The sequence below is a fragment of the Salmo salar genome, unplaced genomic scaffold, assembly GCF_905237065.1.
Source record: "Salmo salar unplaced genomic scaffold, Ssal_v3.1, whole genome shotgun sequence".
Lineage (NCBI taxonomy): Eukaryota > Metazoa > Chordata > Actinopteri > Salmoniformes > Salmonidae > Salmo > Salmo salar.
In genome coordinates this window covers 75,001-92,500 of record NW_025547385.1, presented here as the reverse complement: position 1 = coordinate 92,500, position 17,500 = coordinate 75,001, and the positions used below count along the sequence as shown (strand labels likewise).

Below are 17,500 nucleotides of genomic sequence, written 5' to 3'. Positions count from 1 at the left end.
ACCAGGTGATGTGGTTAGTTGATGTGTTACTAGGTGATGTGGTTAGTTGATGTGTTACTAGGTGACGTGGTTAGTTGATGTGTTACTAGGTGACGTGGTTAGTTGATGTGTTACTAGGTGACGTGGTTAGTTGATGTGTTACTAGGTGACGTGGTTAGTTGATGTGTTACTAGGTGATGTGGTTAGTTGATGTGTTACTAGGTAATGTGGTTAGTTGATGTGTTACTAGGTGACGTGGTTAGTTGATGTGTTACTAGGTGACGTGGTTAGTTGATGTGTTACTAGGTGATGTGGTTAGTTGATGTGTTACCAGGTGATGTGGTTAGTTGATGTGGTTAGTTGATGTGGTTAGTTGATGTGTTACTAGGTGATGTGGTTAGTTGATATGCTACTAGGTGATGTGGTTAGTTGATGTGTTACTAGGTGATGTGGTTAGTTGATGTGGTTAGTTGATGTGTTACCTGGTGATGTGATGTGGTTAGTTGATGTGTTACTAGGTGATGTGGTTAGTTGATGTGTTACTAGGTGATGTGGTTAGTTGATGTGTTACTAGGTGATGTGGTTAGTTGATGTGTTACTAGGTGATGTGGTTAGTTGATGTGTTACTAGGTGATGTGGTTAGTTGATGTGTTACTAGGTGATGTGGTTAGTTGATATGTTACTAGGCAGGAACTCAACCACTGATGGCTACATGACCTCCCTCAAACACCACCCATCCCTCCTCCCACCACCTCCTCCCCCACCCATCCCCTCCTTCCTCCTCCCCTCCTCCCACCCATCCCCTCCTTCCTCCTCCTCCTCCTCTCACCTTCCTCCCTCTTCATTGGTATCCAGACAGCCCGTGAGGTGGATGAGTTGTTGAGAGATGAACTCTTTAGTCATCACCTCCTCCCATCCCATCCCCTCCTCCTCCCCTCCTTCCTCCTCCCCTCCTCTCACCCATCCCCTCCTTCCTCCTCCCCTCCTCTCACCCATCCCCTCCTTCCTCCTCCTCCTCCTCTCACCTTCCTCCCTCTTCATTGGTATCCAGACAGCCCGTGAGGTGGATGAGTTGTTGAGAGATGAACTCTTTAGTCATCACCTCCTCCCATCCCATCCCCTCCTCTCACCCATCCCCTCCTTCCTCCTCCCCTCCCCTCCTCTCACCCATCCCCTCCTCCCACCACCTCCTCCCCCACCCATCCCTTCCTCCCTCTTCATTGGTATCCAGACAGCCCGTGAGGTGGATGAGTTGTTGAGAGATGAACTCTTTAGTCATCACCTCCTCCCATCCCATCCCCTCCTCTCACCCATCCCCTCCTTCCTCCTCCTCCTCCTCTCACCTTCCTCCCTCTTCATTGGTATCCAGACAGCCCGTGAGGTGGATGAGTTGTTGAGAGATGAACTCTTTAGTCATCACCTCCTCTCACCCATACCCTCCTTCCTCCTCCCATCCCCTCCTCCTCCTTCCTCCTCCCCTCCTCTCACCCATCCCCTCCTTCCTCCTCCCCTCCTCTCACCCATCCCCTCCTCCTCCTCCTCTCACCTTCCTCCCTCTTCATTGGTATCCAGACAGCCCGTGAGGTGGATGAGTTGTTGAGAGATGAACTCTTTAGTCATCACCTCCTCCCATCCCATCCCCTCCTCTCACCCATCCCCTCCTTCCTCCTCCTCCTCCTCTCACCTTCCTCCCTCTTCATTGGTATCCAGACAGCCCGTGAGGTGGATGAGTTGTTGAGAGATGAACTCTTTAGTCATCACCTCCTCTCACCCATACCCTCCTTCCTCCTCCCATCCCCTCCTCCTCCTTCCTCCTCCCCTCCTCTCACCCATCCCCTCCTTCCTCCTCCCCTCCTCTCACCCATCCCCTCCTTCCTCCTCCTCCTCCTCTCACCTTCCTCCCTCTTCATTGGTATCCAGACAGCCCGTGAGGTGGATGAGTTGTTGAGAGATGAACTCTTTAGTCATCACCTCCTCCCATCCCATCCCCTCCTCTCACCCATCCCCTCCTCCTCCTTCCTCCTCCCCTCCTCTCACCCATCCCCTCCTTCCTCCTCCCCTCCTCTCACCCATCCCCTCCTCCTCCTCCTCTCACCTTCCTCCCTCTTCATTGGTATCCAGACAGCCCGTGAGGTGGATGAGTTGTTGAGAGATGAACTCTTTAGTCATCACCAGCTCCAGCTGAGCAAAGTCTCCTTTCTGTTCTTCAGACAGCGCCGGGACGCACTTCACATACCTGGTATTACACAGTAATAATAGTTATAACACTTCATATACCTGGTATTACTCAGTAATAGTTATAACACACTTCATATACCTGGTATTACACAGTAATAATAGTTATAACACTTCATATACCTGGTATTACTCAGTAATAGTTATAACACACTTCATATACCTGGTATTACACAGTAATAATAGTTATAACACTTCATATACCTGGTATTACACAGTAATAATAGTTATAACACTTCATATACCTGGTATTACTCAGTAATAGTTATAACACACTTCATGTACCTGGTATTACACATTAACAATAGTTATAACACTTCATATACGTGGTATTACACATTAGTTACAACACTTCATATACCTGGTATTACACATTAACAATAGTTATAACACTTCATATACCTGGTATTACTCAGTAATAGTTATAACACACTTCATATACCTGGTATTACACATTAATAGTTATAACACTTCATATACCTGGTATTACACAGTAATGGTTATAACACACTTCATATACCTGGTATTACACATTAACAATAGTTATAACACTTCATATACCTGATATTACACAGTAATAGTTATAACACACTTCATGTATACCTGGTATTACACAGTAATAGTTATAACACACTTCATGTATACCTGGTATTACACAGTAATAGTTATAACACACTTCATGTACCTGGTATTACACAGTAATAATAGTTACAACACTTCATATACCTGGTATTACACAGTAATAGTTATAACACACTTCATGTACCTGGTATTACACAGTAATAGTTATAACACACTTCATGTACCTGGTATTACACAGTAATAGTTATAACACACTTCATGTACCTGGTATTACACAGTAATAGTTATAACACACTTCATGTACCTGGTATTACACAGTAATAGTTATAACACACTTCATATACCTGGTATTACACAGTAATAATAGTTATAACACACTTCATGTACCTGGTATTACACAGTAATAATAGTTATAACACACTTCATGTATACCTGGTATTACACAGTAATAATAGTTATAACACTTCATATACCTGGTATTACACAGTAATAATATTTATAACACTTCATATACCTGGTATTACACAGTAATAATATTTATAACACTTCATATACCTGGTATTACACAGTAATAGTTATAACACACTTCATGTATACCTGGTATTACACAGTAATAGTTATAACACACTTCATGTATACCTGGTATTACACAGTAATAATAGTTACACACTTCATGTACCTGGTATTACACAGTAATAATATTTATAACACTTCATATACCTGGTATTACACAGTAATAATATTTATAACACTTCATATACCTGGTATTACACAGTAATAGTTATAACACACTTCATGTATACCTGGTATTACACAGTAATAATAGTTATAACACACTTCATGTACCTGGTATTACACAGTAATAGTTATAACACTTCATATACCTGGTATTACACAGTAATAATAGTTATAACACACTTCATGTACCTGGTATTACACAGTAATAATAGTTATAACACACTTCATATACCTGGTATTACACAGTAATAATAGTTATAACACACTTCATATACCTGGTATTACACAGTAATAATAGTTACACACTTCATATACCTGGTATTACACAGTAATAATAGTTATAACACACTTCATGTACCTGGTATTACACAGTAATAGTTATAACACACTTCATGTATACCTGGTATTACACAGTAATAATAGTTATAACACTTCACACTCACTGTCATGCCATGAAAAAGGAGTTGGCAAGAGAGTACAAACTGACTGGCACCCAGGCTACCTTTACGCCCCCAGGCTACCTTTACGCCCCCAGGCTACCTTTACGCCCCCAGGCTACCTTTACGCACCCAGGCTACCTTTACGCACCCAGGCTACCTTTACGCACCCAGGCTACCTTTACCCCCCCAGGCTACCTTTACGCACCCAGGCTACCTTTACGCACCCAGGCTACCTTTACGCACCCAGGCTACCTTTACGCACCCAGGCTACCTTTACATATCTACATGTTATAAACACTACATGACCAAAAGGTACGGGGACAACTGTTCATCCAACATCTCATTCCAAACGGGCACTGATGTTGGGGCCCTGATGTTGGGGCGATTAGGCCTGGCTCGCAGGTGGCCCTGATGTCGGGGCCCTGATGTTGGGGCGATTAGGCCCTGGCTCGCAGGTGGCCCTGATGTCGGGGTGATTAGGCCCTGGCTCGTCGGGGGCCTGATGTTGGGGTGATTAGGCCCTGGCTCGTCGGGGGCCTGATGTTGGGGTGATTAGGCCCTGGCTCGTCGGGGCCCTGATGTCGGGGCGATTAGGCCCTGGCTCGCAGGTGTCCCTGATGTTGGGGCCCTGATGTTGGGGCGATTAGGCCCTGGCTCGCAGGTGGCCCTGATGTCGGGGTGATTAGGCCCTGGCTCGTCGGGGCCCTGATGTCAGGGCGATTAGGCCCTGGCTCGCAGGAGGCTTTCCAATTCATCCCAAAGGTGTTCGATGGGGTTAAGGTCAGGGCTCTGTGCAGTTAAGTTCTTCCACACCGATGTCTACAAACCATCTCTGTATGGACCTCGCTTTGTCCTCGGGGGAACTGTCACGCTGAAACAGGAAAGGGCCTTCCCAAACTGTTGCCACCAAGTAGGAAGTACAGAATCATCTAGAATGTCATTGTATGCTGTAGCGATAAGATTTCCCTTCACTGGAACTAAGGGGCCCGAACCATGAAAAACCGCCCGAGACCATTATTCCTACTCCACCAAACTTTACAGTTGTCACTAAGCATTCTGGCAGGTAGCTTTCTCTCCTGGCATCCGCCAAACCCAGATTCGTCCAAGATGGTGAAGCGTGAATAAATCACTCCAGAGAACGTGTTTCCACTGCTCCAGAATCCAATGGCGCTTGGCGTTGCACATGGTGATCTTAGGCTTGTGTGCGGCTGCTCGGCCACGGAAACCCATTTCATGAAGCTCCCAACTAACTGTTCTTGTGCTGATGTTCCAAACAGCCTCTGGAAGCAACTCGGTAGAAAGTGTTGTAAATGAGGACAGACGATTTTTACGCGCTTCAGCACTCAGTTGTTCCCGTTCTGCGAGCTTGTGTGGCCTACCACTTCGCGGTTGAGCCGTTGTTGCTCCTAGATGTTTCCACTTCACAATAACAGCACTTATAGTTGACCCGGGGGGCAGCTCTAGCAGGGCAGAAATTTGACGAAATGACTTGTTGGAAAGGTGGCATCCTATGACGGTGCCACGTTGAAAGTCACTGAGCTCTTCAGTACGGGGCCATTCTACTGCCAATGTTTGTCTATGGAGATTGCATGGCTGTGTGCTCGATTTTTTACACCTGTTAGCAACGGGTGTGATTGAAATAGCCAAATCCACCACTACATAGTTAAATATCAGTTATACATGGAATGTACAAAAATACATCAGTTATAACATGGTAATAACACTATTACACTGCCTTCATATACCTGTTATAATATGTTAATGTTGGTATACATCAGTTATAACATGTTAACACTACTAAACTGCCTTCATATACCTGTTATAACATGTTAATGTAGGTATACAGCAGTTATAACATGGTAATAACACTTACACTGCCTTCATATACCTGTTATAATATGTTAATGTTGGTATACATCAGTTATAACATGTTAACACTACTAAACTGCCTTCATATACCTGTTATAACATGTTAATGTAGGTATACAGCAGTTATAACATGGTAATAACACTATTACACTGCCTTCATATACCTGTTACAATATGTTAATGTAGGTATACATCAGTTATAACATGTTAACACTACTAAACTGCCTTCATATACCTGTTATAACATGTTAATAATGTAGGTATACATCAGTTATAACATGGTAATAACACTACTAAACTGCCTTCATAGACCTGTTATAACATGTTAATGTTGGTATACATCAGTTATAACATGTTAACACAAAACTGCCTTCATATACCTGTTATAACATGTTAATGTAAGTATACATCAGTTATAACATGGTAATAACACTACTACACTGCCTTCATATACCTGTTATAATATGTTAATGTAGTTATACATCAGTTATAACATGTTAACACTACACTGCCTTCATATACCTGTTATAACATGTTAATAATGTAGGTATACATCAGTTATAACATGGTAATAACACTACTAAACTGCCTTCATATACCCGTTATAATATGTTAATGTAGGTATACATCAGTTATAACATGGTAATAACACTACTACACTGCCTGGACAAACCTAGTAATAAAGCTTCTCTGGTTTGCAGACAGCACTGACAGGCCCTTCACATATCTAGAGAGAACAGACAGGAGACAATGGGACTGTATTCACAAACTGTTACAACTGAGCCTAACATCTCTCTAGTCCACCTCCACGCTTCCAGTCTACTGAGCCTAACATCTCTCTAGTCCACCTCCACGCTTCCAGTCTACTGAGCCTGACATCTCTCTAGTCCACCTCCACGCTTCCAGTCTACTGAGCCTAACATCTCTCTAGTCCACCTCCACGCTTCCAGTCTACTGAGCCTAACATCTCTCTAGTCCACCTCCACGCTTCCAGTCTACTGAGCCTAACATCTCTCTAGTCCACCTCCACGCTTCCAGTCTACTGAGCCTAACATCTCTCTAGTCCACCTCCACGCTCCCAGTCTACTGAGCCTGACATCTCTCTAGTCCACCTCCACGCTCCAGTCTACTGAGCCTAACATCTCTCTAGTCCACCTCCACGCTTCCAGTCTACTGAGCCTAACATCTCTCTAGTCCACCTCCACGCTTCCAGTCTACTGAGCCTGACATCTCTCTAGTCCACCTCCACGCTTCCAGTCTACTGAGCCTAACATCTCTCTAGTGCACCTCCACGCTTCCAGTCTACTGAGCCTAACATCTCTCTAGTCCACCTCCACGCTTCCAGTCTACTGAGCCTAACATCTCTCTAGTCCACCTCCACGCTTCCAGTCTACTGAGCCTGACATCTCTCTAGTCCACCTCCACGCTCCAGTCTACTGAGCCTAACATCTCTCTAGTCCACCTCCACGCTTCCAGTCTACTGAGCCTAACATCTCTCTAGTCCACCTCCACGCTTCCAGTCTACTGAGCCTGACATCTCTCTAGTCCACCTCCACGCTTCCAGTCTACTGAGCCTAACATCTCTCTAGTCCACCTCCACGCTTCCAGTCTACTGAGCCTAACATCTCTCTAGTCCACCTCCACGCTCCCAGTCTACTGAGCCTGACATCTCTCTAGTCCACCTCCACGCTTCCAGTCTACTGAGCCTAACATCTCTCTAGTCCACCTCCACGCTTCCAGTCTACTGAGCCTAACATCTCTCTAGTCCACCTCCACGCTTCCAGTCTACTGAGCCTAACATCTCTCTAGTCCACCTCCACGCTTCCAGTCTACTGAGCCTAACATCTCTCTAGTCCACCTCCACGCTTCCAGTCTACTGAGCCTAACATCTCTCTAGTCCACCTCCACGCTTCCAGTCTACTGAGCCTAACATCTCTCTAGTCCACCTCCACGCTTCCAGTCTACTGAGCCTAACATCTCTCTAGTCCACCTCCACGCTTCCAGTCTACTGAGCCTAACATCTCTCTAGTCCACCTCCACGCTTCCATTCTACTGAGCCTAACATCTCTCTAGTCCACCTCCACGCTTCCAGTCTACTGAGCCTAACATCTCTCTAGTCCACCTCCACGCTTCCAGTCTACTGAGCCTAACATCTCTCTAGTCCACCTCCACGCTTCCAGTCTACTGAGCCTAACATCTCTCTAGTCCACCTCCACGCTTCCAGTCTACTGAGCCTAACATCTCTCTAGTCCACCTCCACGCTTCCAGTCTACTGAGCCTAACATCTCTCTAGTCCACCTCCACGCTTCCAGTCTACTGAGCCTAACATCTCTCTAGTCCACCTCCACGCTTCCAGTCTACTGAGCCTAACATCTCTCTCTAGTCCACCTCCACGCTTCCAGTCTACTGAGCCTAACATCTCTCTAGTCCACCTCCACGCTTCCAGTCTACTGAGCCTAACATCTCTCTAGTCCACCTCCACGCTTCCAGTCTACTGAGCCTAACATCTCTCTAGTCCACCTCCACGCTTCCAGTCTACTGAGCCTAACATCTCTCTAGTCCACCTCCACGCTTCCAGTCTACTGAGCCTAACATCTCTCTAGTCCACCTCCACGCTTCCAGTCTACTGAGCCTAACATCTCTCTAGTCCACCTCCACGCTTCCAGTCTACTGAGCCTAACATCTCTCTAGTCCACCTCCACGCTTCCAGTCTACTGAGCCTAACATCTCTCTAGTCCACCTCCACGCCCAGTCTACTGAGCCTAACATCTCTCTCTAGTCCACCTCCACGCTTCCAGTCTACTGAGCCTAACATCTCTCTAGTCCACCTCCACGCTTCCAGTCTACTGAGCCTGACATCTCTCTAGTCCACCTCCACGCTTCCAGTCTACTGAGCCTAACATCTCTCTAGTCCACCTCCACGCCCAGTCTACTGAGCCTGACATCTCTCTAGTCCACCTCCACGCTTCCAGTCTACTGAGCCTGACATCTCTCTAGTCCACCTCCACGCTCCAGTCTACTGAGCCTAACATCTCTCTAGTCCACCTCCACGCTTCCAGTCTACTGAGCCTGACATCTCTCTAGTCCACCTCCACGCTTCCAGTCTACTGAGCCTAACATCTCTCTAGTCCACCTCCACGCTTCCAGTCTACTGAGCCTGACATCTCTCTAGTCCACCTCCACGCTTCCAGTCTACTGAGCCTAACATCTCTCTAGTCCACCTCCACGCTTCCAGTCTACTGAGCCTGACATCTCTCTAGTCCACCTCCACGCTTCCAGTCTACTGAGCCTAACATCTCTCTAGTCCACCTCCACGCTTCCAGTCTACTGAGCCTGACATCTCTCTAGTCCACCTCCACGCTTCCAGTCTACTGAGCCTAACATCTCTCTAGTCCACCTCCACGCTTCCAGTCTACTGAGCCTGACATCTCTCTAGTCCACCTCCACGCTTCCAGTCTCGATATCACTGGGACTGGTCTTTAAAATACTGGTCCTATAGACCGATGATGGACTTTGAGTCAGTGTTTCCCAAACCTCTCCTCCAATACCCACAGCCTGTCCCAAGGGGGGGGGGACTCCAGGAGAGGGTTGGGAAAGTTGACATGTGATGTGTTGTATGGGATGTAGTTGTAGTCTTACCCGTAGTCAGGGTGATGTAGTGGGGGTCTTACCCGTAGTCAGGGTGATGTAGTGGGGGTCTTACCCGTAGTCAGGGTGATGTAGTGGGGGTCTTACCCGTAGTCAGGGGGATGTATGGGATGTAGTGGGGGTCTTACCTGTAGTCAGGGGGATGTATGGGATGTAGTGGGGGTCTTACCCGTAGTCAGGGCGATGTAGTGGGGGTCTTACCCGTAGTCAGGGTGCTGTATGGGATGTAGTGGGGGTCTTACCCGTAGTCAGGGCGATGTAGTGGGGGTCTTACCCGTAGTCAGGGTGATGTGTGGGATGTAGTGGGGGTCTTACCTGTAGTCAGGGTGATGTAGTGGGGGTCTTACCCGTAGTCAGAGCGATGTATGGGATGTAGTGGGGGTCTTACCCGTAGTCAGGGTGATGTATGGGATGTAGTGGGGGTCTTACCCGTAGTCAGGGTGATGTAGTGGGGGGTCTTACCCGTAGTCAGAGCGATGTATGGGATGTAGTGGGGGTCTTACCCGTAGTCAGGGGATGTAGTGGGGGTCTTACCCGTAGTCAGGGTGATGTAGTGGGGGTCTTACCCGTAGTCAGGGTGATGTAGTGGGGGTCTTACCCGTAGTCAGGGTGATGTAGTGGGGGTCTTACCCGTACTCAGGGTGATGTAGTGGGGGTCTTACCCGTAGTCAGGGTGATGTAGTGGGGTCTTACCCGTACTCAGGGTGATGTAGTGGGGTCTTACCCGTAGTCAGGGCGATGTATGGGATGTAGTGGGGGTCTTACCCGTAGTCAGGGTGATGTGTGGGATGTAGTGGGGGTCTTACCTGTAGTCAGGGTGATGTAGTGGGGGTCTTACCCGTAGTCAGAGCGATGTATGGGATGTAGTGGGGGTCTTACCCGTAGTCAGGGTGATGTATGGGATGTAGTGGGTGTCTTACCCGTAGTCAGGGTGATGTATGGGATGTAGTGGGTGTCTTACCCATAGTCAGGGTGATGTAGTGGGGGGTCTTACCCGTAGTCAGAGCGATGTATGGGATGTAGTGGGGGTCTTACCCGTAGTCAGGGGGATGTAGTGGGGTCTTACCCGTAGTCAGGGTGATGTAGTGGGGGTCTTACCCGTAGTCAGGGTGATGTAGTGGGGTCTTACCCGTAGTCAGGGTGATGTAGTGGGGGTCTTACCCGTAGTCAGGGCGATGTATGGGATGTAGTGGGGGTCTTACCCGTAGTCAGGGTGATGTATGGGATGTAGTGGGGGTCTTACCCGTAGTCAGGGCGATGTAGTGGGGGTCTTACCCGTAGTCAGGGCGATGTATGGGATGTAGTGGGGGTCTTACCCGTAGTCAGGGTGATGTAGTGGGGTCTTACCCGTAGTCAGGGCGATGTATGGGATGTAGTGGGGGTCTTACCCGTAGTCAGGGTGATGTAGTGGGGGTCTTACCCGTAGTCAGGGGGATGTATGGGATGTAGTGGGGGTCTTACCCGTAGTCAGGGTGATGTATGGGATGTAGTGGGGGTCTTACCCGTAGTCAGGGTGATGTAGTGGGGTCTTACCCGTAGTCAGGGGATGTATGGGATGTAGTGGGGTCTTACCCGTAGTCAGGGCGATGTATGGGATGTAGTGGGGGTCTTACCCGTAGTCAGGGGATGTATGGGATGTAGTGGGGTCTTACCCGTAGTCAGGGCGATGTAGTGGGGGTCTTACCCGTAGTCAGGGTGCTGTATGGGATGTAGTGGGGGTCTTACCCGTAGTCAGGGCGATGTATGGAATGTAGTGGGGGTCTTACCCGTAGTCAGGTGATGTGTGGGATGTAGTGGGGGTCTTACCTGTAGTCAGGGTGATGTAGTGGGGGTCTTACCCGTAGTCAGGGTGATGTATGGGATGTAGTGGGGGTCTTACCCGTAGTCAGGGTGATGTATGGGATGTAGTGGGGGTCTTACCCGTAGTCAGGGTGATGTAGTGGGGGTCTTACCCGTAGTCAGGGCGATGTATGGGATGTAGTGGGGGTCTTACCCGTAGTCAGGGTGATGTATGGGATGTAGTGGGGTCTTACCCGTAGTCAGGGTGATGTAGTGGGGGTCTTACCCGTAGTCAGGGTGATGTAGTGGGGGGTCTTACCCGTAGTCAGGGCGATGTATGGGATGTAGTGGGGGTCTTACCCGTAGTCAGGGGGATGTATGGGATGTAGTGGGGGTCTTACCCGTAGTCAGGGTGATGTATGGGATGTAGTGGGGGTCTTACCCGTAGTCAGGGTGATGTAGTGGGGGTCTTACCCGTAGTCAGGGGGATGTATGGGATGTAGTGGGGGTCTTACCTGTAGTCAGGGGGATGTATGGGATGTAGTGGGGGTCTTACCCGTAGTCAGGGCGATGTAGTGGGGGTCTTACCCGTAGTCAGGGTGCTGTATGGGATGTAGTGGGGTCTTACCCGTAGTCAGGGCGATGTATGGGATGTAGTGGGGGTCTTACCTGTAGTCAGGGTGATGTATGGGATGTAGTGGGGGTCTTACCCGTAGTCAGGGGGATGTAGTGGGGGTCTTACCCGTAGTCAGGGTGATGTAGTGGGGGTCTTACCCGTAGTCAGGGTGATGTAGTGGGGGTCTTACCCGTAGTCAGGGTGATGTAGTGGGGGTCTTACCCGTACTCAGGGTGATGTAGTGGGGGTCTTACCCGTAGTCAGGGCGATGTATGGGATGTAGTGGGGGTCTTACCCGTAGTCAGGGTGATGTGTGGGATGTAGTGGGGGTCTTACCTGTAGTCAGGGTGATGTAGTGGGGGTCTTACCCGTAGTCAGAGCGATGTATGGGATGTAGTGGGGGTCTTACCCGTAGTCAGGGTGATGTATGGGATGTAGTGGGTGTCTTACCCGTAGTCAGGGTGATGTATGGGATGTAGTGGGTGTCTTACCCATAGTCAGGGTGATGTAGTGGGGGGTCTTACCCGTAGTCAGAGCGATGTATGGGATGTAGTGTGGGTCTTACCCGTAGTCAGGGGGATGTAGTGGGGGTCTTACCCGTAGTCAGGGTGATGTAGTGGGGGTCTTACCCGTAGTCAGGGTGATGTAGTGGGGGTCTTACCCGTAGTCAGGGTGATGTAGTGGGGGTCTTACCCGTAGTCAGGGCGATGTATGGGATGTAGTGGGGGTCTTACCCGTAGTCAGGGTGATGTATGGGATGTAGTGGGGGTCTTACCCGTAGTCAGGGCGATGTAGTGGGGGTCTTACCCGTAGTCAGGGCGATGTATGGGATGTAGTGGGGTCTTACCCGTAGTCAGGGTGATGTAGTGGGGGTCTTACCCGTAGTCAGGGCGATGTATGGGATGTAGTGGGGGTCTTACCCGTAGTCAGGGTGATGTAGTGGGGGTCTTACCCGTAGTCAGGGGGATGTATGGGATGTAGTGGGGGTCTTACCCGTAGTCAGGGCGATGTATGGGATGTAGTGGGGGTCTTACCCGTAGTCAGGGTGATGTAGTGGGGGTCTTACCCGTAGTCAGGGGATGTATGGGATGTAGTGGGGGTCTTACCCGTAGTCAGGGCGATGTATGGGATGTAGTGGGGTCTTACCCGTAGTCAGGGGGATGTATGGGATGTAGTGGGGGTCTTACCCGTAGTCAGGGCGATGTAGTGGGGGTCTTACCCGTAGTCAGGGTGCTGTATGGGATGTAGTGGGGGTCTTACCCGTAGTCAGGGCGATGTATGGGATGTAGTGGGGGTCTTACCCGTAGTCAGGGTGATGTGTGGGATGTAGTGGGGGTCTTACCTGTAGTCAGGGTGATGTAGTGGGGGTCTTACCCGTAGTCAGGGTGATGTATGGGATGTAGTGGGGGTCTTACCCGTAGTCAGGGTGATGTATGGGATGTAGTGGGGGTCTTACCCGTAGTCAGGGTGATGTAGTGGGGGTCTTACCCGTAGTCAGGGCGATGTATGGGATGTAGTGGGGGTCTTACCCGTAGTCAGGGTGATGTATGGGATGTAGTGGGGGTCTTACCCGTAGTCAGGGTGATGTAGTGGGGGTCTTACCCGTAGTCAGGGTGATGTAGTGGGGGTCTTACCCGTAGTCAGGGCGATGTATGGGATGTAGTGGGGGTCTTACCCGTAGTCAGGGGGATGTATGGGATGTAGTGGGGGTCTTACCCGTAGTCAGGGTGATGTATGGGATGTAGTGGGGGTCTTACCCGTAGTCAGGGTGATGTAGTGGGGGTCTTACCCGTAGTCAGGGGGGATGTATGGGATGTAGTGGGGGTCTTACCTGTAGTCAGGGGGATGTATGGGATGTAGTGGGGGTCTTACCCGTAGTCAGGGCGATGTAGTGGGGGTCTTACCCGTAGTCAGGGTGATGTAGTGGGGGTCTTACCCGTACTCAGGGTGATGTAGTGGGGGTCTTACCCGTAGTCAGGGCGATGTATGGGATGTAGTGGGGGTCTTACCCGTAGTCAGGGTGATGTGTGGGATGTAGTGGGGGTCTTACCTGTAGTCAGGGTGATGTAGTGGGGGTCTTACCCGTAGTCAGAGCGATGTATGGGATGTAGTGGGGGTCTTACCCGTAGTCAGGGTGATGTATGGGATGTAGTGGGTGTCTTACCCGTAGTCAGGGTGATGTATGGGATGTAGTGGGTGTCTTACCCATAGTCAGGGTGATGTAGTGGGGGTCTTACCCGTAGTCAGAGCGATGTATGGGATGTAGTGTGGGTCTTACCCGTAGTCAGGGGGGATGTAGTGGGGGTCTTACCCGTAGTCAGGGTGATGTAGTGGGGGTCTTACCCGTAGTCAGGGTGATGTAGTGGGGGTCTTACCCGTAGTCAGGGTGATGTAGTGGGGGTCTTACCCGTAGTCAGGGCGATGTATGGGATGTAGTGGGGGTCTTACCCGTAGTCAGGGTGATGTATGGGATGTAGTGGGGGTCTTACCCGTAGTCAGGGCGATGTAGTGGGGGTCTTACCCGTAGTCAGGGCGATGTATGGGATGTAGTGGGGGTCTTACCCGTAGTCAGGGTGATGTAGTGGGGGTCTTACCCGTAGTCAGGGCGATGTATGGGATGTAGTGGGGGTCTTACCCGTAGTCAGGGTGATGTAGTGGGGGTCTTACCCGTAGTCAGGGGGATGTATGGGATGTAGTGGGGGTCTTACCCGTAGTCAGGGTGATGTATGGGATGTAGTGGGGGTCTTACCCGTAGTCAGGGTGATGTAGTGGGGGTCTTACCCGTAGTCAGGGGGATGTATGGGATGTAGTGGGGGTCTTACCCGTAGTCAGGGCGATGTATGGGATGTAGTGGGGGTCTTACCCGTAGTCAGGGGGATGTATGGGATGTAGTGGGGGTCTTACCCGTAGTCAGGGCGATGTAGTGGGGGTCTTACCCGTAGTCAGGGTGCTGTATGGGATGTAGTGGGGGTCTTACCCGTAGTCAGGGCGATGTATGGGATGTAGTGGGGTCTTACCCGTAGTCAGGGTGATGTGTGGGATGTAGTGGGGGTCTTACCTGTAGTCAGGGTGATGTAGTGGGGGTCTTACCCGTAGTCAGGGTGATGTATGGGATGTAGTGGGGGTCTTACCCGTAGTCAGGGTGATGTATGGGATGTAGTGGGGGTCTTACCCGTAGTCAGGGTGATGTAGTGGGGGTCTTACCCGTAGTCAGGGCGATGTATGGGATGTAGTGGGGGTCTTACCCGTAGTCAGGGTGATGTATGGGATGTAGTGGGGGTCTTACCCGTAGTCAGGGTGATGTAGTGGGGGTCTTACCCGTAGTCAGGGTGATGTAGTGGGGGGTCTTACCCGTAGTCAGGGCGATGTATGGGATGTAGTGGGGGTCTTACCCGTAGTCAGGGGATGTATGGGATGTAGTGGGGGTCTTACCCGTAGTCAGGGTGATGTAGTGGGGGTCTTACCCGTAGTCAGGGCGATGTATGGGATGTAGTGGGGGTCTTACCCGTAGTCAGGGTGATGTATGGGATGTAGTGGGGGTCTTACCCGTAGTCAGGGTGATGTATGGGATGTAGTGGGGGTCTTACCCGTAGTCAGGGTGATGTATGGGATGTAGTGGGGGTCTTACCCGTAGTCAGGGTGATGTAGTGGGGGTCTTACACGTAGTCAGGGGGATGTATGGGATGTAGTGGGGGTCTTACCTGTAGTCAGGGGGATGTATGGGATGTAGTGGGGTCTTACCCGTAGTCAGGGCGATGTAGTGGGGGTCTTACCCGTAGTCAGGGTGCTGTATGGGATGTAGTGGGGGTCTTACCCGTAGTCAGGGTGATGTATGGGATGTAGTGGGGTCTTACCCGTAGTCAGGGTGATGTAGTGGGGGTCTTACCCGTAGTCAGGGTGATGTAGTGGGGGTCTTACACGTAGTCAGGGGGATGTATGGGATGTAGTGGGGGTCTTACCTGTAGTCAGGGGGATGTATGGGATGTAGTGGGGGTCTTACCCGTAGTCAGGGCGATGTAGTGGGGGTCTTACCCGTAGTCAGGGTGCTGTATGGGATGTAGTGGGGGTCTTACCCGTAGTCAGGGCGATGTATGGGATGTAGTGGGGTCTTACCTGTAGTCAGGGTGATGTATGGGATGTAGTGGGGTCTTACCCGAAGTCAGGGTGATGTAGTGGGGGTCTTACCCGTAGTCAGGGCGATGTATGGGATGTAGTGGGGGTCTTACCCGTAGTCAGGGTGATGTATGGGATGTAGTGGGGGTCTTACCCGTAGTCAGGGTGATGTATGGGATGTAGTGGGGGTCTTACCCGTAGTCAGGGTGATGTATGGGATGTAGTGGGGGTCTTACCCGTAGTCAGGGGGATGTATGGGATGTAGTGGGGGTCTTACCCGTAGTCAGGGTGATGTAGTGGGGGTCTTACCCGTAGTCAGGGCGATGTATGGGATGTAGTGGGGGTCTTACCCGTAGTCAGGGTGATGTATGGGATGTAGTGGGGGTCTTACCCGTAGTCAGGGTGATGTATGGGATGTAGTGGGGGTCTTACCCGTAGTCAGGGTGATGTATGGGATGTAGTGGGGGTCTTACCCGTAGTCAGGGTGATGTAGTGGGGTCTTACACGTAGTCAGGGGATGTATGGGATGTAGTGGGGGTCTTACCTGTAGTCAGGGGGATGTATGGGATGTAGTGGGGGTCTTACCCGTAGTCAGGGCGATGTAGTGGGGGTCTTACCCGTAGTCAGGGTGCTGTATGGGATGTAGTGGGGGTCTTACCCGTAGTCAGGGTGATGTATGGGATGTAGTGGGGGTCTTACCCGTAGTCAGGGTGATGTAGTGGGGGTCTTACCCGTAGTCAGGGTGATGTAGTGGGGGTCTTACACGTAGTCAGGGGGATGTATGGGATGTAGTGGGGGTCTTACCTGTAGTCAGGGGGATGTATGGGATGTAGTGGGGGTCTTACCCGTAGTCAGGGCGATGTAGTGGGGGTCTTACCCGTAGTCAGGGTGCTGTATGGGATGTAGTGGGGTCTTACCCGTAGTCAGGGCGATGTATGGGATGTAGTGGGGGTCTTACCTGTAGTCAGGGTGATGTATGGGATGTAGTGGGGGTCTTACCCGAAGTCAGGGTGATGTAGTGGGGGTCTTACCCGTAGTCAGGGCGATGTATGGGATGTAGTGGGGGTCTTACCCGTAGTCAGGGTGATGTATGGGATGTAGTGGGGTCTTACCCGTAGTCAGGGCGATGTAGTGGGGGTCTTACCCGTAGTCAGGGCGATGTATGGGATGTAGTGGGGGTCTTACCCGTAGTCAGGGTGATGTAGTGGGGGTCTTACCCGTAGTCAGGGCGATGTATGGGATGTAGTGGGGGTCTTACCCGTAGTCAGGGTGATGTAGTGGGGTCTTACCCGTAGTCAGGGGATGTATGGGATGTAGTGGGGGTCTTACCCGTAGTCAGGGTGATGTATGGGATGTAGTGGGGGTCTTACCCGTAGTCAGGGTGATGTAGTGGGGGTCTTACCCGTAGTCAGGGGGATGTATGGGATGTAGTGGGGGTCTTACCCGTAGTCAGGGCGATGTATGGGATGTAGTGGGGGTCTTACCCGTAGTCAGGGGGATG

General features: G+C 50.4%; 1 protein-coding gene across 1 annotated transcript in view; it reads right to left on the bottom strand.

Annotated features, from left to right (window-relative positions):
- Nucleotides 1-17,500, bottom strand: part of LOC106600151 (condensin complex subunit 3-like) — a 94,088-nt gene that overhangs the window by 48,420 nt on the left and 28,168 nt on the right. The window contains 1 exon segment of the mRNA XM_045711216.1: nucleotides 2,075-2,215. Within this exon segment, the coding sequence (XP_045567172.1) occupies nucleotides 2,075-2,215 (141 nt within the window).